General features: G+C 43.3%; 1 protein-coding gene across 1 annotated transcript in view; it reads right to left on the bottom strand.

The window, feature by feature from the left end:
* Positions 1 to 15,944: 15,944 nt before the first annotated feature.
* The window catches only part of qsox1 (quiescin Q6 sulfhydryl oxidase 1), a 32,104-nt gene continuing 22,263 nt past the window's right edge, over positions 15,945 to 25,785 (bottom strand). Inside the window, exons 11-13 of the mRNA XM_029430167.1 lie at positions 24,501 to 24,677; positions 18,264 to 18,425; positions 15,945 to 17,648 (exon numbers count right to left, since the gene is read on the bottom strand). Of these exons, the coding sequence (XP_029286027.1) occupies positions 16,876 to 17,648; positions 18,264 to 18,425; positions 24,501 to 24,677 (1,112 nt within the window). The 3' untranslated portion in view covers positions 15,945 to 16,875. The remainder of the gene's footprint in view (positions 17,649 to 18,263; positions 18,426 to 24,500; positions 24,678 to 25,785) is intronic.

Raw genomic sequence — 25,785 nt, 5'->3', positions numbered from 1 at the left:
GCTGCTTCCAAAGCAAATGGAAGACAATCCAATTTCCTGTGATTCCATCAAGCCTGCGTCCTGAAGGGGCATTAGGGAACGCTGAGAGGACAGGCCGCTGACCCCTCACAGGAACATGCAGGAAGCATGTCCGCCGCGCGCACGCTGGCAAAATGTCGCCTCACAAACATGCAGGTGTAAAGGCAACAAGCTCTCTTTCTGCTTCCAGTCTCACTGCACTTTTGTGAATTATCTACCACTCATTCATACTTTTGTGTGTGTGTGTGTGTGTGTGTGTGTGTGTGTGTGTGTGTGTGTGTGCGCGTGCTTGGTGAACAACTAACTGCAGATTAGCGCTCGCTGCAGATTAAGGCTTAAACCCCTTACACTTTAATTATAGCTGTATGTATTTATGTGCATCATGGTCTTTCTCTTGGCCCCGGCTGTAAACATCTGTGACTGTGTGTGTGCGTGTGTGTGTGTGTGTGTGCGTGTGTGTGTGCTGTAAAAATAACATAAGTTGATATGTTTTGTCCTCCGTATGGCAGAGCATCCCCCTTTTTATTTTCACAGTAAAAGTTTCCCGTCCTCCCGTCTCCTCGTCTCCTCGTCTCCTCGTCTCCTCGTCTCCTCGTCCTCTCTGTCTCTCTTTAGAATCATCATCATTGTGAGAGACAGACACAAAGTCCTCAATACATCACAGGTTGCCATGTGTGTGTGTGTGTGTGTTGGTGGCAGGTCGATTGCGGTACTGCATGTTCCGGGGGGGGATGGGGGCACACTCGGGGAGGTTTCCCCTTCAAAGTAAAGGAATCGGAACACTCCCTGTAACATATAAAACACACATAAAAGACGCCTCACTGTAACTGCTCTCACAGCGTTCACATTTAGCGCTCGCTGCACATTAGCTGGACTCGATGAGAGAACCTGTGTTAAAAGGGCCTATCGGACACAGATACAGTTTATAATCTATAATAGAGCACTCAGAAGAGAGCCAGCGACTTGACAGTAATAGTGCGGCCTAAAGAGCCGTTCCACAAGGTAACCGTCCCTTTGCCATCATCACTTTTGTTTCTTTCTTATTGGCCACTCACTGGGCCTTGCCTACACTCAACTATTTGATTTCCATCGTTCTTAACCGTCCACATAAATTGTCAGGAGCATTAAGCTGTCCTCGACCGTTTCAGACAGAGAGGGAGGGGGGGGGGGGGGAGTGAGAGAGTGAGAGCGGGATACAGACAGCGAGGGAGGGGACGGGGGTGAGGAGAGAGAATAAACAAAGTAAGTGTTTTGCCTTCCTCAGTCTCCCGCATTACTCACTTTATGAGTCCCTCACTCCAAATGCCTCACCGCAGCCCCCGCTGCCTGGCCATTGATTTTCATATTACACTCTTTTATGTATTTATTTATTTCATATTTTCTTTTTAAACATCATCGATGAGCCGCAGCAGGACAGACGGGGTTCTCTGGCGATGTTAATTCCAGTCTCAACCTCATCCTCCTCTCTGATGGCTTTAATGGAGGCTAAGGTGTCCCGCGGGAACGAGCGAGCCCAGCGACACGGGGAGGGGGGGGGACGGTTGGAGAGAATGGAGATTTAGAGAAAAACAGGAGCTCCTTTAGTGTGGCGTGACCAGGCCCATCCAGCTGCTTCAGGACTTTGCTGAAGTGTTTCTCACTTTTAAGGCCAATTGTTACTTTCCGTGTCCGCTTTGGTCCATGTGACGCAAAATGTCTTCATCTGCCATGTCCGCCGCTCGCTGCCCAAAATCCGCTGACTGCACGTTAGCAAGCGACTGCACACGCTCCTGTTTGGATCCACACTCCCCTCCAGTCGGTGGCGTCAGCTCCTCCAGCTTGTTTTTACGATTAGAAGGAGATAACAAACGTAATGATCGGACCTCTATGTGGGACGCAGAGTGTGGAACACCAGATGATGCGGACCCTCTATGGTGGGACGCAGAGTGTGGAACACCAGATGATGCGGACCCTCTATGGTGGGACGCAGAGTGTGGAACACCAGATGATGCGGACCCTCTATGGTGGGACGCAGAACGTGGAACACCAGATGATGCGGACCCTCTATGGTGGGACGCAGAGTGTGGAACACCAGATGATGCGGACCCTCTATGTTGGGACGCAGAGTGTGGAACACCAGATGATGCGGACCCTCTATGGTGGGACGCAGAGCGTGGAACACCAGTGATGCGGACCCTCTATGTTGGGAACGCAGAGTGTGGAACACCAGATGATAGCGGACCCTCTATGGTGGGACGCAGAACGTGCAGAATCTGTACGAGCCTTCAGCCTCACGATGAATATCTATAATCCCGTCATCTCTGGAAATCATTCAGGATTTCCCCCAAACTGTGATGTTACTGATGGCAGCTATGGGTGTGAGGGGGATGGGGGGGGGGGGGGGGGGTCACCCCGGGCACCTGAAGGACACTCCCAGGAGGTGTGAAGGACGGGGAGTTTGGCGTCAGGCTAATTTGACCGTGGGTGGCAGTGCTCACACGCTGAGAGGCAAGGTTACCCCTCCCTGCTCAGAGAGGAGACCAGGATTCAATTAGGGCTGGCCCCAGTCTGCAGATCCTTTTAACACGGGGGGGGGGGCTTCCCCACCACACCCACAACGCACGCACGCACACACACACCCCACATACACATGTTTGTTTGATCATTTCTTCCTTGATCGACGGACGTTTTGCATTTATTACAGATCTTATTTAGTTTACTTTTATTAAAATGATGTCATGATGATGCTGAACATCATGAATGCTGAACATCATATGATGCTGAACATCATGATAATGCTGAACATCATGATGATGCTGAACATCATGATGATGCTGAACTCATGATGATGCTGACAATGATATGCGAAATCTGTTGCAGTTTCAAACCTCGTCCTTCTGCACATCAGGAGATTTGCCAGTTATCTTCTGCGTGATCGGAAAAACAAGAAAATAAACGTTCTGAAAGGTATTATAGTATATAGTTATAGTAGGTATTATTAGTATATAGTGAACCTTTCTGATCTATAGCTGACTTAATAATTCATGTTTACATCTTGCAGACTAAATGTTCACAGATCACCTTCGTTGTGCATGTTTCAGTTGCTGCAAGAAACGTCTCAAAGGAATCATGGCACCGCGTGTTTTGGAACATCGTGGCAGAAACATCCGCAGAATTAGTAATACATCTTTCTAAAAAGTGCTTTAAGTTGAGTCTGGTCTGATGTCGCTCTGGTTACAGATGGGCTGCAGTGATGGAGGGTCTTCTGCTCCATCTCACTCACATCTGTGTTCTGCTTTCTGATTAATGGCACCTGCTCATCATAATGCTATCTGCTGAATCTGCATACCAATGATCCCAGTCGCCGATCGATTCCCCCCTCATCTTCCCCACACACACACCCTGGAGACTGATCCACACACACACACACACACACACACACACACACACACACACACACACACACACACACACACACACACACACACACACACACACGAGCTGCGGCAGCGATGCTGTTCACTGTCAAGACAAAACATCATCTCACAATAACCGTCTGAAGATCAAGATGCTTTATGCTTAATCTCATCACAGCACACAGTCTGCAACAAACAAAGCTCCCGGGTTATGCAACATGGAGGTCGAGGCAGCCTGCACACACAACGTGGACACGCACATTTTATTTATTTTTAGAAATGCACGCTCAAATCTCAAAGCTGTAGGATATGTTTAGATTTGTTGCAGCTTTAATTTGAGACATTTATGACTAACATTAAATATGTTTAAATATAGTTCAGTGAAAATTCATATTTTTGATTAGTTCAGGTTTTTCTAAAGAAGAATAAATATAAATGTATAACTTGCAGGAAGATATTCAGCGTATGTGGTTTCATCTTGCAGCATAAAACCCAGCAAAGCAATGCGATGCACGCGATAAATATAGAGCAACATTCCTGCACAGAGAGACTATTATAGGCTGGAGTGGCTTTGTTTTACCTCCATAGTGAGTCAATTCGTACAAGGATCATAGAAGAACTTATTTTAAAAGGCTTAAATAGAATTATGTGCCTTGACTTTTTATTTTTATTTGTTTAAATAAAGAGAAATTAGAGGCATTTTAAATATCTAGAAATAAGTGGTGGGTGGATGAAGCTGACCGAGAGAAGTGGTGCTGAAAGGAAAGCAGCACAATCTTGGCAACGACATGAGTGTGTGTGTGTGTGTGTGTGTGTGTGTGTGTGTGTGTGTGTGTGTGTGTGTGTGTGTGTGTGTGTGTGTGTGTGTGTGTGTGTGTGTGTGAGAGAGAGAGAGAGAGAGAGAGAGAGAGGTCTTGGTATCTGTTGCCACCACTCTTCACTCTTTCAATTCAGTCTCATCACCTCCGTCACTTCACACAGGAAGTGAAACGCATTTTCAGAAAAGTCCAGCAGCCAAACTGCTTTAACAGGGTGTGTTTATAAAAATATATATATATATATAAGAATAAGTGCATTTTGGCAGCCTCTCATACTTTCAATTGTCAAATGATTTGTGGTAATTAAACGTGAGGTAAACACTTTATATCCCAGACTAATAGCCTGCAGGTTAAGGTTTGGGTGTAATTGCCCTGAGTCAGCAGAGCTCTCTGTCCATGTTATAAAATAAATGTTTAGATAAATTATCTGTTGCTTTTATTCCAGGAACAATCCCGTTTTTAAATCTAGGATGCACGCTGGCACACTGCAGGGGGCTGAGTGGCAGGATCTTTATCCAATCTTTTAATCTGCCTCGATTTATAAAATTAAAGAGCATAAGCCGACCACCATAGTCTCTTTCTTTCCTTTGGTCAGGTTTTAATACTTTGCTGAACAGGCTGCGAGGAACTCTAAAACGACACTAATTAGTTATTCTATTTCTATTTATTTGTGTTTGAATTTCATTCTATTTTAACTAAACAAATGACAGTAATGTGGTACAAAGAAAATACTATTTCTTTGTGATTTATTTATTATTTGGAAGCCAAATGTGTGTTAGAATTTACCTTAAATATTTAAAGCTACAGGAAGGAATTTATTTTTAAAGATTATTATTTATTTGTCTTTTTGTCTTTATTAGAAACAATTTTGTCCAAACATTGTTATCATTTAGTATCATTGTTTTGAAACCAAGCAGCCATCCAGTAATTATCTCACTGCATTATCCTATTTTATTGTTTGGGTTTTTGGAGGTAGCCTATTAGAGAAGGTCCATCTGCACATTTGAATAGCTCGTCTTTAAATAATTAGGTCAGAGGAGGAGAGCTGTATCCCATTGCACTTCTGTGTTGATTGCACGATCAGATTATAAAGGGCCTGGGACAGATTAACACGCCCGGACGAACAGATGTAAGGTAATTCTCGCCTTTGATGCAATACAATGCTGAAAAATAAAATATTAAATATTTGCCCGTATCCTGAATAAATAGTTGCACAAACGAACTTCTGCTTTCAACCATCCTTAATTGAAAAGCACAAGAAACTGATATCCAAGCCTCGCATCAGACACGTAAACGACCAAATAAAGTATTTATTTGACCCAGTAATGAGTGCCAATCACAGTCAGTGTGTATTTGTCTGATGGGTGATGACAACTGCGTCTGATCTCTTGACCATGCAGGCTCGTTTACACATTAACAGCTTCACTGTGATGACGGGGGATGCAGCAAAGTTTGAAGCCAAACTGGAAATTTAAATACTGTTGCTTTAAATAACAGAAATGATCTTTTTAAGATGAATAAAGTGCCATCCTTTGCTCTATATGTGGCATCCTCCTCCAGAGTGCAAGCGTAGTGAGGCTGCACATTAAGTGGATGTACAAGATGTGCATTGCTTGGCTTTGAGGCCAATGATCAGTATTATTTAAGACATCTATGCTCGTTGAAATATAAGCAGCATGACACATCATTGGCCTGTACGTGACAGTCTAAGACAGAGAGGTCCAGCCTGCTCTCCTCCTCCTCGGCCGAGTTCCTGTAACTAAACCCCCGCTCCCTACAGCAAAACCCCGCAGCACAGGTTGCACTCGCCACTCGTCTTCCAGATTGATAAGGAGGGTACAAAAAATGTCTTACGTTGCAGTGGCACTCCGAGAATCTCCGGTAAACTCTTTACAGGACTCTCTGTCGGTAGGACCGCCGCACTTTGCATCATCGTGATCCAAACCGGGAGACAAACGCACGCACATACACCCGCAACACGGTGGGCGCACTCCCCCGTCCTGTCTTCTGGAGAAAAAAAAAAGTATGATGCTGCTGAGGCCGCTCTCCTCTCTGCAGGGGGGGGGGGGTCTCCTCGCTGTCCCGACAAGAATCTATCCCTGTTATTAGGTTCCCGGGGTTGATGTCCGTGCCGTGCCGTGCCGAGCTGTTTTTGGAGTGAATCAGACAGGCTGCTCGGTCCATTCAGCGCTGCAGGGGCGGCGGGGCCTGACGTCAGCGCGGCAGAGGCGCGCCGGGGGCCAATAGGAGCGCAGGAAGAGGAGGCCCCCGGGGCGGAAAGCATCCTCCATAGGTGTACAAGCAGAGGAGGAGAGGCGTCTAACACGGTATATGAAAATGTCTCAGGAGAGGCGGGACCTTGTTCCTGTGGAGACCATAAATAGCTCACTGCAGTGGCTCCTGGAGGGGCCCCGGACCAGCAGGAGGAGGAGGAGGAGGGTCCCGTGCATGCAGCCAAGAAAATGAGGAACTGTTTTATTTTAGGATTTACCAATAAGACAATTTATTAAGAAAAGAATGAGAGTTGTCTTTGACGAGCACGACAGTGTTGACCGTCAACATGCACCAGATTATTTGGACAAGATTCAACCCAAAATGGAAGTTTTATAGATAATCAGCAAGCGGGATGGTGATGCACTGAACTATATCACCAAATTAAATTATTATTATCTTCATTTTCATTGCGCTGGATGACGTAGCTATGCTAAAATGTGGTTGTAAATATAAAAAGTTAAAGCAAACTGAAATAAAACCAATACTATTTCACCAAACACTATTAATTCAGTTAAAAACAGCCCTCTTAGATCAGTTTAAATGTGGCTTCACTGTGGCTCACTGAGCTGCCACTAACAGCTATGGGAGAAAACCACAGCACGTTTATTACAGGACACATGTCTGAGTCAAATACACCTCCACCTGCATGCTGTTTACCGGCAGTGTGGCTCGTGCAGCAGCCGGATCTCCCTCAGTGACAGGTGGGATTAGGAGTCCGCGCGCAGGCCTCCTGACACTCTTCATTTCAAACCCCATCGTCTGAGACTGCTCTCCCGGATAAGATATTCCCCCCGGAGGGCCGCTAGTTCAAGCTAGATGAACTCAATCTTCGCTTCCAATTTACTTCAAGCGTGAAAAGAAAAGCACCGAGTGTCGCTTTTCTGCCGGTCCGCCTGCTGCAAACAGAGACGTCCGTCTGCAGGTGCACGTGCAGCTCACGCCACATCCACGCCACATCCGCCCCACACACACACACACACACACACACACACACACACACACACACACACACACACACACACACACACACACACACACACTTTACAATAACACCACTGAGTTTATTTCAAATAAGAAATAAGGTTGCATTTTATATGATTGTATTCAAATGAATCATACTGTGATTTAATTTCAGTGATTTCTCAGCACTTTAAATGTTATAATAATGTCGTCCACTCATAATGATGTCTTCGGCTGTTGGCTCTAATAAAGGCACATTTTTTGTTTTATAATTATCATTGTATCGATTCAACCCAATTATATACCACAATCAAAACTAGGCCTAATAATAACAACAACAACAATAAGAATAATTAATAATAAGAATAGTAATAATAATAATAATAATAAACAGAGGCTCTAGATTTTTTTTTACCTCAGAACATTTTAGGTAACATTTAAAATGAATTTCTTTTTCACGTGTGGCTTAATCATCAATGAACAATACGCAGCGTGCAGAAAGTGCGCGTGCAAAATACTCAAAATGAGTGTCGAATTGGAAACTCTGCTGTGCGAAAAATAAATCAGATTTCGCTTATGTCCAATTCAAACAAGAAAGAATTTGTCTGTGACATTATACTGATGTATCCTCGCATCTATACCGTCTGTTTATTCTATTGTCACACACCGTTTATATACCGGAGGAGCCACAATCCCTTAAGCCGTTCTCTTGTGTGGTTACTGCTTCAAATGTAATTTAGTAAAATGAAAACGCACATCAAGCTGATTAAAAAAAAAAAAAAAAAAGGCTTGGATATTACAGGAATTCTATGCAACATATTTTAAGCTGCAGTCTCTCAGACCAGGTGCCCCCCTCCCTCCATACATACACTCATGTGTGGCAAAGGAATCATCTGCTCTTACTTTATTTTCATTATACACTTTTCCCCTCAAGATCATTCAATTTATTCAACTATTCAATTACTCTGATTGTTGGTATCGAGACCCCTTTAGCTGCCCCTGGAAAACAATGCAGATAAAAATGCTCTTAACCTGTCAGCAAAGGGCAACACAATTAGAATAATTGACGGATGCAAAATGCAGAAAGAGAGAAGATGTGAGCGCGCACATCTGGTTTAGTGGGACACTAAATGACGTTTTTTCACCGTTAAATGAGATGGCAAAATAAATCCACAAATAATCCACATCTGGATCTATGAAGAAATATTTATACTGCAAAAGATGACATTTAAAAGAAGTGATGGATGGGGAAAAATAGGCTGCAAAAATATATATTTTTAAAGACCTCCAATTGTTTCCTGCCCCTCACCAATAAATCACATTTAATCTAATACCAAATACTGTTTTTTTATCCTTAAACAATGCACTTAAACCCAAGAAAGGAAAGCAAGAATAATGGTGAAATGATTAGAATAATGCACTTTCTGAGATAGGTGAAATGACTGATATGAAGGTGCTACTGTAAGAGGGGGAAAAAAACAGTAGAGGAAGCAGCTCTCGGGCAATAATTCAAGCAGAGGGCGACTCCTTTGCACCGCTGTGACCCAGCCACCTCTAATTAGATCTAATATTTCAGTGGACGAGATCATTGACAACTTGGATTCACAGATCTCTCTTACTGGGAGTCAGAAATACAGAAACACATGCAGGAGGAGCAGGCTTGTGTGGAGAATAGTACAGCTGTGTGTCAGGCCTGCTTCACCAGGAGCCACAACATCACATATTTAATGTATTGCATTTATCCTTTTTTTTTTTTACGTATGTAAATTCAGGATGTATGCATTAATCTGCTCAACATTATTTCCAATTTTACAGAGGTCAATCACGTGCACACACTTGAATATCAAATGAGCAGATGCACATAACAACATCGCACGTTCATTTTTGTGTGCAAATGACACAAACACTTACAAATGATCAATACACACTAAATGCATTATATCTCAGTGACTTCACTTCAGGGAAGATGCATATTTTGTATATGCTCTACGCTTGCAAGATGAATATATAACAGCAGCGTGCAGACCTACCGAATCACCGCAGGTCTCTCCTCCTCCTCCTCCTCCTCTTGTCCTGGAGGGGTTTTCTCTGCAGGAATTAGCCGACGCTTGCAGAGAAACAGGAGCAGCCAGTCCTCACTCTCCCCGGCATCCACTGACAGAACATCAGGCAGCGATGGCACCGAGTCCCTGAGCATTTGGTCCGAAAGCAGGAGAGCAACAGAGAGAGGGAGAGGAAACCTTAGGAGAGAGCACGGAGGAGAAAATTAAATTGCACTTGGGGGGCAAATTCTATTAGGGAATAGTTATTGTCTCCTGACAGCTCCTGTCCATTTGGGTAATTAGTAGAAGAGATTGGTTGAACAAACCAAATCTATTCCCGTCAGAAATGATATTTTCCAATTCCCTGATTGAACCTGACCCTCTCGTGCTAAGACGAGCCGCTAATAGCCTCGTTTGACTCGAATAAGTTGTAGCAAAGCATAGCTGGGGAAAGACTTGATGGAGGTTTTAAAAATAACCCCAGAAAGGTGTTTCATTCCTTCTAAAGACATAATAGTGAAGCTTGCAAAGGCATTACATTTCCAATGATATCATTCTTATAATATTATAGTAGTAGAGGTGGAAGAAGTACTGTGGTAACAGTACCACACTGTGGAAATACTCTGTTACAAGTACAAGTCCTGCATTTGAGTAAAGGTGCAAGAGTATTACCAGCTAAATGTACTTAAAGTAGCAAAATTAAAAGTCATCAATATGTAAATTGACCTCTTTCAGAGTTTTTAATGATGGTAAACTTCAAATCCCAAAAGATTATTATAATTTTCATCTATATATATATATATATATATATATATATATATATATATATATATATATATAGAGAGAGAGAGAGAGAGAGATAATATTTCACTCTGAGATATAGTGGAGTAGAAGTATAAAGTAGTACAAAATGGATATACCCAAGAGAAGTACAAGTACCCTCAAAATTGTACCTAAGTACGATACTTGAGTAAATGTACTTTGTTACTTTCCACCACTGAGTAGTATTAGTATTAGTTGTAGTAGTATTAGAAGTATTAATAGTATTAGTATTAGTAATAGTCATAGTATTAATAGTATTATTATTATTATTATTATTATTAGTATTAATAGTAGTAGTAGTAGTAGTAGTATTAATAGTAGTAGTATTAGTAGTATTAGTATTAATAGTAGTAGTATTAGTAGTATTAGTATTAATAGTAGTAGTAGTAGTAGTAGTTATTAGTAGTAGTAGTATTAGTAGTATTAGTAGTATTAAGTATTAGTAGTATTAGTAGTAATAGTAGTAGTATTAGTAGTATTAGTATTAGTATTAATAGTAGTAGTATTAGTAGTATTAATAGTAGTAGTATTAGTAGTATTAATAGTAGTAGTATTAGTAGTATTAGTAGTATTAATAGTAGTATTAGTAGTAGTAGTATTAGTAGTAGTAGTAGTAGTAGTAGTAGTAGTAGTATTAGTAGTATTAGTAGTAGTATTAGTATTAGTATTAGTATTAATAGTAGTAGTATTAGTAGTATTAGTAGTAGTAGTATTAATAGTAGTAGTCTCGTCGTCTTGTCTTCTCTTCCTCGTCGTCGTCTTCGTCGTCTTCGTCTTCCTCGTCGTCGTCTTCGTCGTCTTCCTCGTCGTCGTCTTCGTCGTCGTCGTCGTCTTCGTCGTCTTCCTCGTCGTCGTCTCTCGTCTTCGTCGTCTTCGTCGTCGTCTTCGTCGTCTTCCTCGTCGTCGTCTTCGTCGTCTTCTCTCGTCGTCGTCGTCGTCTTCGTCGTCTTCGTCGTCTCTTCGTCGTCTTCCTCGTCGTCGTCTCTTCGTCGTCGTCTTCCTCGTCGTCGTCTTCGTCTCTTCGTCGTCTTCCTCGTCGTCGTCTTCGTCTTCTCCGTCGTCGTCTTCTTCGTCGTCTTCCTCGTCGTCGTCTTCGTCGTCTTCCGTCGTCTTCCTCGTCGTCGTCTTCGTCGTCTTCCTCGTCGTCTCTTCGTCGTCTTCCTCGTCGTCGTCTCTCTCGTCGTCTTCCTCGTCGTCGTCTTCGTCGTCTTCGTCTTCCTCGTCTAGTAGTAGTATTAGTAGTATTAATAGTAGTAGTATTAGTAGTATTAATAGTAGTAGTATTATAGTAGTAGTATTAGTAGTATTAATAGTAGTAGTAATAGTAGTAGTATTAGTAGTATTAATAGTAGTAGTATTAATAGTAGTAGTATTAGTAGTATTAATAGTAGTAGTATTAGTAGTAGTAGTACTTTGCAGGTGTATATTGTTTATACATGAATGTCTCTCCTGCAGTGTAAGATAATCACGTTTACACCTTTAGCTTTGATGTACACGCTAACACATGAATAATTCTAACCCAGTGATATAATAAGTGAAAGTACTCATTCTGCATAATGAGCAGCGACTTCCAGTTTGTGCTAGAATCAAAGATTCCCCTTCAGTTGTTTAAAACACTGCAGGTGCACAAACCAACATGGGAGGACAAGCAATTAATTAAACAAGAAATATGATTTCAGTTTTATCCCACCTCGATTACTGCTCACCCATCTGGTCTAGTGCTTCAAAATAAAAGCTCAATAAGATCCAGTTTTCTGCACAGGCTCAACGAGGAGCAGTGTGGAAGGGAAGCATGCAGCCTGGTGCAGCATGTAAGACACCGACACACCTGAACCCCAGCCAACACACACCAATGATGACACACTACCGTGACTGAAACCAATGCTTGAACGAAAGCTGTGACGTAGGACAAACTGGAACTTTCTCTTATTTTCTACATTTCATTTGGTTTTCTTGATATTGTGGATTGTCAAGAATGTGATGTTTGAATGTCTTGATGTGACCCCAGAGAAGAACAGCTAATGGTGATCCTAAATAAAGTCAGATAAAGACACAAATAAAGACACACTCCCAATGTGTCTTTATTTGTTCAATTATGATCCCTTACAGAAAAAAAAGAAAAAGAGAAGTTAGTGTATATTATAATAATAATAATAATAATAATAATAATAACAAAAAATAAATATAAACCTAGAAAATTATATAATAATAATAAATAATTATTAGTTATACATTTGATAAAAAAAATACAAATAATGACAAAAATACGAATAAATAAAATAAAATAAAATTAGGTTTGGTTCGGGAAAAGCTGTAAAAATGTGTAGTTTTTTTTTTGTATAATATTTGTTCTTCAAAAAAGTTTAGCTAGATTTCTAATTACTTTTCTTCCTCTTGGGTACACAGGCGGACTGGCAGCAAAGCGACTCGTCGGGACAAACAGCCTCCCCACACACAGCCGAGAGCCGAGACGTTTGGGAGATCAGCAGATGAGCGTGCACGTGAGAGGGGGAGGGAACGGGCAGTAAAATGAGATGGATCTGACCCTACTTGACTCCTGCCTTTAAAAGGCTGAATGTTTAAAACTGAAAGGGGATCTGGCTTAGTTTAGATGTGATATATACCAATACCATATATTAACCTCTTTTTCATAATTTATTCCCCCCCCCCCCCTCTCCTTTCTGTCTCTCTGTCCACAGCAGGAAGCTTTATAGTATTATTAAAGTCAGAAAGAGAGATGACAGAAAAATGCATCAGGCCCCTCCTGCATTTTAATATCGATAGCGGAGGGGTAATAAACATCGAGGCAGAGAGCATGCAGGAGAGGAGCGACTATAAAACCCCACATTGTCTAATTTATGGAAGACAACAACAGGGCAGCAAGGTGAGGGTTTTACCCTTCAGTCTGTGCTTTCATAACAACGTCTGTTTGGCAGGGAATAATCACACAAAGAAAGTTTTTGAAGAAAGTGATCTGGCTGCAACATGTCTGTTGCTTCTTGCAAGATAAAAGTGCTTTCCATTTTAACATGAGCTTCATCGCAGAAGGAACTTTGAGGCACTTTCTGTCCGTGTTGGCTTGAAAGTTTGTTCTTGACCTTGGAAACTATGTTTTCCTGCCTTCAGTTAGCTCCACGTTATACCAGCTGTCTTTGCATCATTTGTTTTTAATTTCTAAATAACCTTTAAGTTGTTGTTGGGCAAACTGTTTATGTATTTATCTCCTTTTACTAGATTAAATTCTTATCTTCATACTTCATAAACTTAATGTTCTGTCACTAGTTTGACAGTTTTGCTTCATTTTTTGTTACTGCCCTGATTTATTTGATCAGTTTGTGGTATCTCATCTCTTTATGATTTCCAGTCAAAGTGTTTTATTGTCATATGCAAAGTTTTCTTTGTACAATAAAAAGGAAACAGTGACTGAAGAGATGAATACAAAAACATGTGTAAATACTATCATTGAATGTGTTTTTCCTCCATAAGAACTTGCTGTTTAGTTGATCTCGCTGCAAAGCTGTGCACCTCCACACACACACACACACACACACACACACACACGCACACACACACACACACTTATGCATTATTATAAGTCAGTTTACACGTGTAATGTTTCATGAAAACTCAAATGTAAATCCTTCATTTCGACTTGATGAAGCTGATTCTTCTCCTCAGACAGATGAAGATGCACAAACAGCTCTGCATGCGTCTTGATATCATTTGAGTCGTCTGTCCTCAGTGTGAACCCTCACCTCCGCCTTGGCGAAGCTGCAGACAGATATTACTTTGCTGCCAACTTCCTCATTAACCATCATTAGTGTGAACGCCGGCAGCTCACGCGCCTGATAAAGGGCTTGTGAGGAGTAAGCAGCACGGAGCAGTGCTGACTCCAATCCTATAACAAACGCAGGTAAACATTTAAACAGATTAACAGATCAGATGTGTGGAGAAGAGTACTTAAAGCTAAAGACAAGTGTTTGACATTATGTGCAAGATCCTTAACATTTAAGCACGCGACGAGTTCAGTCAGAGAAAGAAAAAGTGACGAAACACACAAAAAGTTTGAGAAGAACTCATAACTCCTCCTTTAGTTTGACACTTTCCCAAGTAAACCCCCCCCCCACACACACACAGCCCACCCTGATATTAAAATGTGTCAGGTGATATATTGGATAATGTTTGATACAGGAATAAATAACATGCAAAAGCTTCGTCGTGACAAACTGTGCTTTTCTCAATCCATTCTGGCACTCATAATGTGTCATTGAGGGTCTAATTCAAAGTATCTGAGAGTTTGATTAAGTCACAGACCCACAGCTGCTCAGCCTTGATGCTCCTCCGCTTTAATGTAGGGCTATTAATCAGCCTATTGTGTGTGTGTGTGTGTGTGTGTGTGTGTGTGTGTGTGTGTGTGTGTGTGTGTGTGTGTGTGTGTGTGTGTGTGTTGTTAGAGGAATCGACTGCTTTAACTCAACTAATTCACCATCAAAACCTGTCATACTGCTGATGCTGGAAACATGGTTTAGATAAAGTGGGGTTTCGGATGAGATCACTGTGTGTGTGTGTGTGTGTGTGTGTGTGTGTGTGTGTGTGTGTGTGTGTGTGTGTGTGTGTGTGTGTGTGACAGGTTGGGGGTGGAGGTGAAGGGTGCAAGAGTCAAGGGAATTTAAGCCAATGTTCAAGATCAAGCGCCGCTCGTCCTTCAGATGGGCTTGCTGTAATCCGGGCGACATCAAAAACCTCATCTTCAATGCATTCATCCATTTATTTCTCACACACACACTCACACACTCACACTCACTCTCTTTCATCCACCTCACCCGACCGTCCCACCCCTGTCACCCTCCCTGAGGGTCTGCTGCCCGCTCACCTCCAAGTGTGTGAGGGAAGAAGCCCCACGAAAGCCGATTGCGTTTTAATAAAGTTTATTATCTGCAGCGAGCTAATCCTCAGGGTAATCTCTCCCCTCTAGTCCTAAAGGAAAGCTGGATTACTCACTTGCTATAATCCCAATGAAATTGTTAGGATTTAGTTTGCGCTACACAGCAGATGGCAACAGGCTTTTTCCTTCAACCTTGGATGCTGTAACCCCCCAATTTCCACATGCAACTCTAACCCTAACCCCCCCCCCCCCCCCCGACCCTCCTCAGCTCGTCTTTGTCAAAACAAAACAAACTGAAAGTTATTTTTTCTCAAACCAGAGGTGGAAGATCTTTCACTTTAGTGAAGTACTGATGATATATTACATCACTGGGTTCTAATGAGTGATTCATTCATCATTTTAATACAGCAGCTGGTAAAGTTAAAGATAATTGTTATTACTTTTTATACTGCCGGGTATCTTAGTCCATAAAAGTACATTATATTCATATTATTAATATTTTGTATTTGTAAAAACTACAATATTTGCTTCCAAATTGTAGAAAATAGAAAGTACTTCAACCTGGTACTTGAGTAAATGTACTTAGTTACTCTGCACCACTGGAAACATCTGGGAGCTTCTCGAAACACATCTGAGTCCAGACGGCTTCAGCGTTTCCTTTCCTCTACGTGTGAGTGACCTTTAACTGGATGTCCCGCGACACAAACAACAGAATATACAAAGCCAAGAGTTCCTTATCAAAAATACTTTTATTGATTCAGACAGAAGCGAAGAAGCCAACAGGAGGATTCAGTGTTTCTGAGACGAGCGGCCGAAGCTTTACATCGTGGACACGAGCCAAACTCAAATCCTGCTTATTCTAAAGCTCGTCCAGTGTGAACATGTGCGTCGCTCCACAACACCGTTATGTGGACTCAGCAGTGTGACGTAATGTTTAAAGATGCGACGCTCAGTGTAACGTACAGTAAGCCACCTCCAAGGAGCTGAACAGCAGATCCGCTCTCCTCTGGTGAAAGTGAGCGTGGACCTGCTGGTCCAGTCACAGTGATCAACAACCCCCGAAGCATCGAGGGACCGGGGGCGAGTGTGAAATGAAAAGCAGAAACTTTCATTTGAATACTTGACAAACATAAAACTCTGATTGGAGGGAAAAACAGTTCATCTGTAATTTAAGATACAACAGAACAATTCTTAGAAATCAAAAGATAAAAGAGTGATAAATTCAAATGATTCGAATATTTTTACTTGTAAATATATAAAAGAAATTGAAATTAAAAAACATTTTTGGTCATAGTTCACAGCAAAGTATTTAAATCATACTGTTACAAACGATCATAACTTTATAACTTTAGTAAAAGCAACGCAAATCAATTAGTACAAAAACTCTGCATTAGTTGCATTTACTTCATACAAATTAAAAAGTGTAAATAATCTCATGTTGGGTTGAATTCGATCCTTCCTGAATGGATTATCCTCGACGTAATTGAGGTGCTGCCGGATTAAGTAACGTTGAAAAACTAATTTGGAAAGTAATCTGCTAATTTTCCCTTCTCCTCCTCAACACGCTTTGTTTGTAGCCGACAGGCGAGTGGACCAGCTGAAGCCCACATGAAGCGAAGGAACCGTAATCATTGCTGACTGGAGTTTGGACGCCGCTCGCTTCAGGGCAGGGATACTTTAGCCCGCCGTAGCCGGAGGCGGTTCTTGAAGAAAAGGTACATGGCCAGAAGACACATGGAGGACAGGAAGTAAAGGATGACACACAGGCTGATGTCCACTTTGGAGAATCCGATGCTCAGCACAGACATCAAGCGTCCCCTGTGGATCAACTCGGCCTCCTCGCCAAAGTACTGGCCTGCCAGTTCTCTCTTCTGCAGCCGCTTCCTCTGCTGCCCCACGTCCCGCTCAAAGTCTGCTTCCAGAGGCTGCACGCCCACCATCCTGAGCGCTGCGTCCAGCTCCATGCCGAGCCCGTACACGGGCCCGGGCTCCTCCTGCCTCTGCAGGGTGCGTTGTTTGACTCGGCTGGAGGCGGCCCCCCGCAGCGCCTTGGCCTTGTAGTGCTGGTTGACAAAGGAGTCGAGATCCACGATGTCCTCCTGCAGATCTCGAATCCTCATCCCCACGATGCTCGGCCTCCTGCGGGCCTGCCGCCGGCCTCGACCCATCTCCATTTCAGGTTTGGCCCAGGAGGTCGTCTCCGAAGTCTTCCTCTGCATCTCATCGGCTGCCGCTCCTTCCTCCTCCTCTTCTTCCTCCTCTTCCTCCTCCTCCTCCTCCTCCTCCTCTTGCACAGTGGGCTGCGGGGGCAGAGGATGTGTCATGGAGTCCAACGCCTCCCTCTCTACACGCCTCTGAGCTTCTAAAGCTCGCTGCCGACTCGCATGTTTCCCCCTCTGTGTTGCCAGGATCTGGCTTTCATCCTGGAGGTGGTCTGACAGGGCGAGGAGAAGAAACACACGGGCGCATTATTTCTAAAATCATCACCTCTAATCTCAGTTGCTTTATCCTCGGCAGCTCAGATATTCTTTCTTTGTTGTTCATTACAGCAAAAGAAGAAATAGTACAAGTCACATATTGAACACAAACTACTCCTTAATTAAAACCTTAAGTTCAGAGAACATCTGATGATGTCGAGAATAAACTCTTAATGTGAGCGTTTGGAAACCCCCAAATTAAGTAAATTGCAGAATGAAATAAAGAAACTCATCCCTGTCAGTTCACACACATCTTTGTTTCCCTTTGCTTCCAACACTTCTGCTCACACGTCCACATTACTGATGTTCCCGACGGACACACTCTTTTTGGAACCGTTAACGTAAACATGTTAAACAGAGCAACAAGTGAATCATTGAACGTATCTTTATTGAGCAGCTTGCTTCACAAACAGACAACAGAGAGGACACAGGTGCACTTCATGCTTCTTCAGCTCTAGACTGTGAACACAGGCAGGTCGAACAAGGAAATACGTTTCTGTAGTTTGGTAAGAAATCCTTGCATTCATGAGATACGAGCTCTTCATAGAGGAAACTACGGCGTTAACCTGTACCTGAGAGGATACTGCCGGAGGAGAAGTGGGACAGGAGGAAGGAGAGAACCCGCTCGTTGCTCCACTTGTGCTCCCCGTTGTCCTTCACCGTATGGCAGCCCGGACACATGTCTGGTGAAGGCCACTGGATCTTTGGGAAGTTTGGGTCTTCACTCAGATCCCCTGCAGAGAGAAACGAGAGTGTGTTGTCCTGATCACGAGGAGATAACAATAAGGGAATTAAAGGATGGAGTGTGACCATAAAGGGCAGCTGGGTAGTAGAACAGTGTATAATGAGAGCCAGAGAATTAAACCTACCTCAGGACAATTACACAGCTGTGTCATTACGGGAGTATTTCCACTTTGTGACACTTTATAACTCTATTCCACTACACTGAAGAAAAAGCATTCATTTCATAGTATCTCACATACTTAACTACAGAATGTTAAACATATAAGATAATATGATGCATGGCTAAACTGCACATACTCCTGATACTTAGAGGGATAGTTTGGATGTTTTGAAGTGTGTCTGAGGCATTTATCTATAGTCAGTGTTTTACCTGCAGCAGGTGGCAGTTGACGCGCCCCCACTTTGGAAAAGCAGACGAGTTACGGGCATGTGACCGAAACATATTATAAACACCTAAAAGAAATGTAAGTGTACGCTATATTTGGAATATTTTCACAGCTTTACCTTACTATCAGCCCTTTCTGAAATATGTTATCTATGCTCTCTTTAAAGCCACCAGACTCCATTGATAAAAACAGTAATTTTAGCACGCAGAACACGTGAGTTGCTGGTCTACCGCTGCCTCGATCGGTTAGTTCGTTTGTGTTATTGTGTGACTTTGGTGAATCCAAACTAACCAAACTCACACAATAACACAAACTAACTAACTGATCGAGGCAGCGGTAGACCAGCAACTCACGTGTTCTGCGTGCTAAAATTACTGTTTTTATCAATGGAGTCTGGTGGCTTTATAAAAAAAAAGAAAAAGCATAGATGGATATAATAACGGCTTCAGTTCCTCGTTGGAAAGGGCTGACAGCAAGGTAAATATTCTAAATATAGCGTAAACTTAAACTGATATTTATTATTTTAGTGGTAAACTTGAGTTTTGATGCTTCCCCGTCCACAGCAGAACATTCCTTCCCTTCCTGCTGGTGCTCCTGTCTGTTTCTTTAAACTGCAGGTAACACACTGACTGTGGAGAAGAACCTCATACAACATCCAAACTCCCTCTTTAAGTGCACTCGCTGCTTATACTCTTTTTAAAGTAAATACAAAAGGCCTTTTGCTTCCTCACAGTAACACACTAATAAGTACCTAACTTATAGTAGATAATATACACAAGGTCAGAAAAAGTTGCACGGGTCCAGATTCATGCAGGAATTACAGAACATAAAGCGCCCAGTCAGCTGCTTCCTCCCATTGTTGTTTCTTTTATTCTCTTGTTGCTGCAGTGACTTGAGGATGTAAGTGCTTTGAGGACTGGATGCAATCTGTGCTGAACCCATTTGATCTTGTCACAGTGCTCGTAAAAACTAAGTGCCTATATGCATATGTGTATGTATGTGTTTAAGTGTGTATATGTAAATCATCTGTCTGTGTTTGTGTACATGTAATCTAGGGATTGATATGTGTGTGTGTTTGTGTGTGTGTGTGTGTGACAGGGTCTAACAATGATCAATGGGCTTCTGGGATGTCCCAGTGGGAGGGGTGGTGAGATAATAGATGTGGCCAAAGTGGACAGCTTCCACACACACACACACAGACACACACAGTTTTCAGGCAGCAGACCTCGACCACCTGTCTTGTCCCTTCACACCCCTTTGAAAAAGAAGTCCAATCTCCAAATTGAACATGAGAGCAACAGAAACCTCCGAGGGGAGCTGCCCCTCTTAGTGAATTACAAACTTTCTCCTTTAACAGGTTTCCTTTCATGTAGCCGCTGCCCACTAACGCCCCTCGTCACTCACACACACACACACACACACACACACACACACACCACCACGGCCTCCATGCAAACACACTGGCAGAGGAACAGGCAAAAAATACTCATACACACTCTGCACAAATGCCCACAAAGACACACACACACACACACACACACACACACACACACACACACACACGGGGCAGCATCGAGTAATAAATTGCTTGTTGTCACCAACAGGCCATTGTGTGTGTGTGTGAGTGTGTGTGTGTGTGTGTGTGTGTGAGAGCAGAGCAGGTCTGTCACTTTACAGCACTGTCAATTTACATCCTCCACTACCTCCGCCGCCGCCGCTGCCGCCGCCGCCGCCGCCGCCGCCTCCTCCTCCTCCTCCTCCTCTCCGCCACTCAAGATTAATCTCAGTCATATGCATGTGTGTATGTACTCTGCATACAGTACTTTACATAAAGGATACATCAATTTTACTGTGTCCTGGATGGGCTGCGGCCTGGGAGGTGTGTGTGTGGGGGCTTTTATACATTTCAGCAGGTCACACACACACCCACACACACACCTCTTTCCTTATTCTAATCAGCTTGCCACGTTTGCAGCCAGGGTGACTTTAGCCATACCAGCCATATTGAGATTGCCACAATGGCCTGTCACGGAGATGTCATCACCGCGGCGCATACATATTCATCAGGTATAAATATGTATTGTTCAGCACGTCAAACTAGCTTCCTCAGCACTAATTCTGTAAGTGAGGATCAGCTACATACCGAGCCGTGAGGACGAATGTCAGACATTTTATGCTCATTTAAATAACGGGGACAAAACCCAAACCAGGAACTCAGTTCATCGTTTGACACATTTAACACGAACCTCGATACTTTTATGGATTCTGACTCAGATGTGTCTGGAGCACACGCTTATTAATAATACCTCCGGGGGAACGTTTACGACTCGGCTATCTGTTTGTTTGTTTGTCAGTCTGCAGGATTACAGAGAACCTGGGTGGCAGCGTGAAGCCTGGGCCACGGAGCCACATGCTACATTTTGGAGCGGATTCGAATCACGGAGCAGAAACACAAATGATGTTTCACGTCCGCTGAACATTACACGATATGGCAGCCGTGCTACGTGACAGTGGTGTAGGAGTCATCGACTCAGAAACATCTGTCGGCGTGATGTTTAAACGCTCTGAGCGATGAAGAACAACACATCTTCTTTTGGTTTCCACATAACGACTTAAAGCTCATGAACACACCGAAGTCGGAAGAACAACTTCGCAACTCGGGAGACGCGACCATCCGAGGACGCACCATTGGCCTCGGCGAAGGTTCTAGTACAGTGGTCCCCAACCACCGGTCCGCGGGTCATTTGGTACCGGACCGCCCAGAAGGAATGATTGATTATAAGTCTGAAAGATGTTTTATTTTGAAAAATGACCGGATTTTTGTAAGAAAACAACATGAACAAGAAGGACATAAAGAATTACTGATGGCCACCACAACAACACATGCGAGTGCACGGAGAGCGTCGTACTTAGTGACTAACCGTGTCGCTAAGAGAAGAAACCTTTTACTACTGGTGAAGAAGTTATCCCTCTATATCGGACCGGCTCGTTGCAGAGACACAAGCTCAGGGCCCCCACTAATTCAGCGTAATGCTGAGTTTTTTATGCACTTTATATTTGTTTTTATGCCGGTCGTATTTTATTTTGTCATATTTATCCCCCCCCACACTTTGAAGGCCGGTCTGTGAAAATATTGTCTTACATGAAACCGGTCCGTGGCGCAAAAAAGGTTGGAGACCGCTGCTTTAGTACATGCATATAATCTAACACACATATAATCTGACACACATATAATCTGACACACATATAATCTGACAGAAAAAGTAATAATGCTGCTGATTTGTTCCAAAAATGGGAAAAATGGGTCAGATCTAGTGAAAAAAGGTATTTCTTAGTTTGTTTGTTTCTTTATCGCAAAAATATTCAATATGATAATAATTTAAGGCAATGTCATCCCCCCCCGTGTTAGTACTGAAAACATGGTGCTGCTTTGGCATTAGTATGTAAACATGTGAGGATACAGTGTCATACATGTGCAGGAAGAAGTCCACAGACCCTGAGCTGCATGTGAACGCAGCTCTGCAGAAATGTGAATCAGTCTCCTGTTGACAAGCAGCAACAGGACTGAGCTGCTGCTGCTGCTGCGGCTGCGAGGAGGCCGAGGGCCCTGGGGCCTCTTTGTTGCCAGCTAAATTAATTGTTCGGCCGCTTTACAAATAGCTGCTCTTTCATGCATGGCTGCTCCTGAAAAGGAGGGGCGGGGAGGCCTGCTAAAGAGCTCCACTTTAGGCAAAGGGGAGAGGAGGGGTAGAGTGGATGGAGGGATGGAGTGTGCTCTCCTCAGGGAGACGCCACCACTCATTGCTACAAACACAGCCAAGCCCCCGTCTCCTCCCTCTCTCTGCTTCCGATTCACCCGACTTATCCCCTGTGGACCCCGACTCACCCTCCACCATGACTAACTCCCCCCTGCCACACGCCACAACTTGACCCATGCCTGGGAAGGCTGTGTGTGTGTTCCGCAGGGGGAGCGTGTGTGGCTTGTGTCGCGGTGGTTGCCACCTGCTGTCACACAATACCTTGGGAATTGTGCGTGTGTGTGTGTGTGTGTGGGCAAAAAGAGGGCTGGCTCCTGTGGGACTCATGCTGCGAGGATGCTGTGCCATTACTTGTCAAGCGCAGGATATGAGTCCCCGGGGATGGAGAGTGGAAAGAGAGAAAAGACTGCAACAGAGATAGAGGAAGAGAGGGAAGACGGATGGAGGAAGGTGGAGGGTTGAATAGTGTTTAAGTGTCTGGGGAGCAGACAGTCGCAGGGACGGGTGTCCCTTCTGGCCCCTGCTGTTCAGGACAAGCTGTCCCCGAGTCACAAGAGGGAGCATTCAACACAAACAAAAGACAGTGATTTAACAAAGTGGGCTGTTAATGACGGCGCTGTGCCTCATAAAACCATATGAACACAGATAAGGGAGGAGCGACGCTTAGGAGCTGTTTAATACTCTGGAGACGGATGTGCAGAAGTGTAATATGCTGATACAGCACAGGTCAGAAGAGAGAGAACACTTTTACATTTATATGCAGAGAAAGAAAACACTGACGAGTCATGATTTAGGATTAGAGGAGAAACTATTCTGATGCAAAGAGGAACGATGTGAAGATTCTTATTTCTGCGTACGGCACACTTAAAGTTAATAAGTAGGTAAACGTTTGGCATTTAAATGGAAGACCTGGATATACATTTCTAGTCATAGAGCAGGATTTAGGGCAATAAGTCTCAAGGATATATGAATAACATATGAGATGTGAGTGGGTGTGGAGAAGGATGGAAGATGGCAGAGGGGGGTCAGGAGAAAAGGGGTGAGGCAGATGATACTTGGAGGACTAAGACGGGGTGACAGCTGGTGTCTGATCTGGGGATCCATCCTTCCTCCTCCCCTCACCCCTCTTAGTCCTATTACAAAAGACTAACTGACCATGAGGGGAAACTGGGACAGAAAATCTTCCCCCAAAATGGAGTAACGTAATGCTTAAAGCCAAAGGTGTGGAACAGACGAGAGGAGAGGATGTGATGCTTCACAACTTTCATCATAAACCGTCTCTTTACCTGCAACTAACAATTATCTTTACCATGACTAGTTTTTGTCTATTAAATGTCAAAGAGTAGTGAAACATGTCTATTATAACTTCCCAGAATCCAAGGTAACGTCTTCAAATGGCTTGTTTTGTCTGACCAACAGTCCAAAACCTAAAACATATTCAAATGTCAAGACATAAAATACAGAAAAGCAGCAAATCTTATATCTGAAAAGCTGAAATAACTTCTGTGTTTTCGCTTGAAGAATTATTGAAATGATAAATTGATTATTAGAAGTAAATAATATTTCTGTGGACTAATCTTTACAGTTTTAGCTCTTCTTTCATCTATAGCATCGAAAAAAGTGGTTTGTTTTTACTGCAATGTGTTTACTGAGGTAATAATCAAGAGAGAAGTCGGGACATTTTCTCATAGACTTCTATACAATCTGTGGAGTCGCCCCCTGCTGCTCATTAGAGATAATGCAGGTTTGAGGCTCTTCCACATTGGATTAATTTTCAATATTGTTCTCTCAATATTTACTAACTAAATATTCTAAAACAACAGTTTAAATGTAATTTTAAGAAAGTGAACCACAGCTGTAAGTGAAGACACAGAGAGGAGATCTCGTCATGACAGACGATGACGCTCGCGCTGACTCCTACCTGCCAGTCTGTTGTTGACGCGGTTGTGTCTGGACCACAGCCACAGGGCCGCTGACGAAAACGTGTTCACCTCCACCAGACTCTCACTCGCCATGATCTCAAAGTGCTCGGCACACGACCTGCAGCCGAAGAAGCTGCGGACATAGTTCCTCATCGCACTCAGCACCTCCTGGGGGTCTGGAGGGGAATTACACTTTATAATGTCAGTCAATGTTGAGCTGTAATCTGATCAAAGTGAGAAATGTGCTGATTTTGTCCTGATTTTGTTACTTTATATGTTTTTGCGGTAACACAGAGCTTAAAATAACCTGCGCTGTACCATGAAAGCTTGTTAATGGCGGTGTGGGTCCACAGCTTCCTGGATTCCCACGGTAATGTGGGCCAGGAGTCACACAGAGCTGGGTTAACCCCATATTGAGATGAATTATCTATACGGATGGGATAACCCACTCTGGAGATTAAACCCAGTTAACCCTCTGTGTGAATGGTGGCCATGCTGTTGTCTCAGGACTTCAACAGTCCACAAACATATTCTCCTGGAGCCCGTTTGCTTTTGTTGTGGGTTTAGCAGGACCTTCAGATGGACCGTGCCCACAGTGGGAGTGTGTGTGTGTGTGTGTGTGTGTGTGTGCTCTTTACGATATTATGGATGGACTTGTGTTGCAAATGTGTTGGCGCCATGACTAACGTGTGCAGCGTGTGTATATGAATGAATGGAGCTTTATGGTATGGTCAATATTGTACAGTTTGTGTATCCGCCCATTAAGCTGGTGGTCTGTGGGGGGCCAGATGGACGCCCCTTTTGGCCAGTCCATCTGCAGGTCACATGATGGTCCGTAAACCTCGGGATTAACCTCTGTGTGTGTGCGTGCGTGCGTGTGTGTGTGTGTCTGTGTGTGTCTGTGTGTGTGTGTTGAAGGGAGATTAAAGTCCCTGCCAGGAGTTGAGCCTCCGGTCATCTGCCTGTTTTATTAACCACTCACATTCCACTAATCTAACATAATCCCTCTTCAATCACAATTAGGCTCAATTTTAGTTGTGACAAAATGACAAAAAACTCAAATCTAAGATTTCCAGTCAAAACTTCGCCGTGATATTTGTTTGTGTCTCTCCGTGTGATGTTGAATCAGGTCAGTGTGGGAAAAAAGCAGCAAACATTCCTGAGCTAATTTGTTTACAAAGCCTCCGTCCACCCGTCGTCGTGAACTTTCAATGGCCCTTTTTGTTCTCAACAATACAACCACAGTGTGTGTGTGTGTGTGTGTGTGTGTGTGTGTGTGTGTGT

Source organism: Cottoperca gobio, chromosome 4, assembly GCF_900634415.1.
Source record: "Cottoperca gobio chromosome 4, fCotGob3.1, whole genome shotgun sequence".
Classification (NCBI taxonomy): Eukaryota; Metazoa; Chordata; class Actinopteri; order Perciformes; family Bovichtidae; genus Cottoperca; species Cottoperca gobio.
Note: the sequence above shows the minus strand (reverse complement) of the source record. Positions and strands in the feature narration are given on the sequence as shown.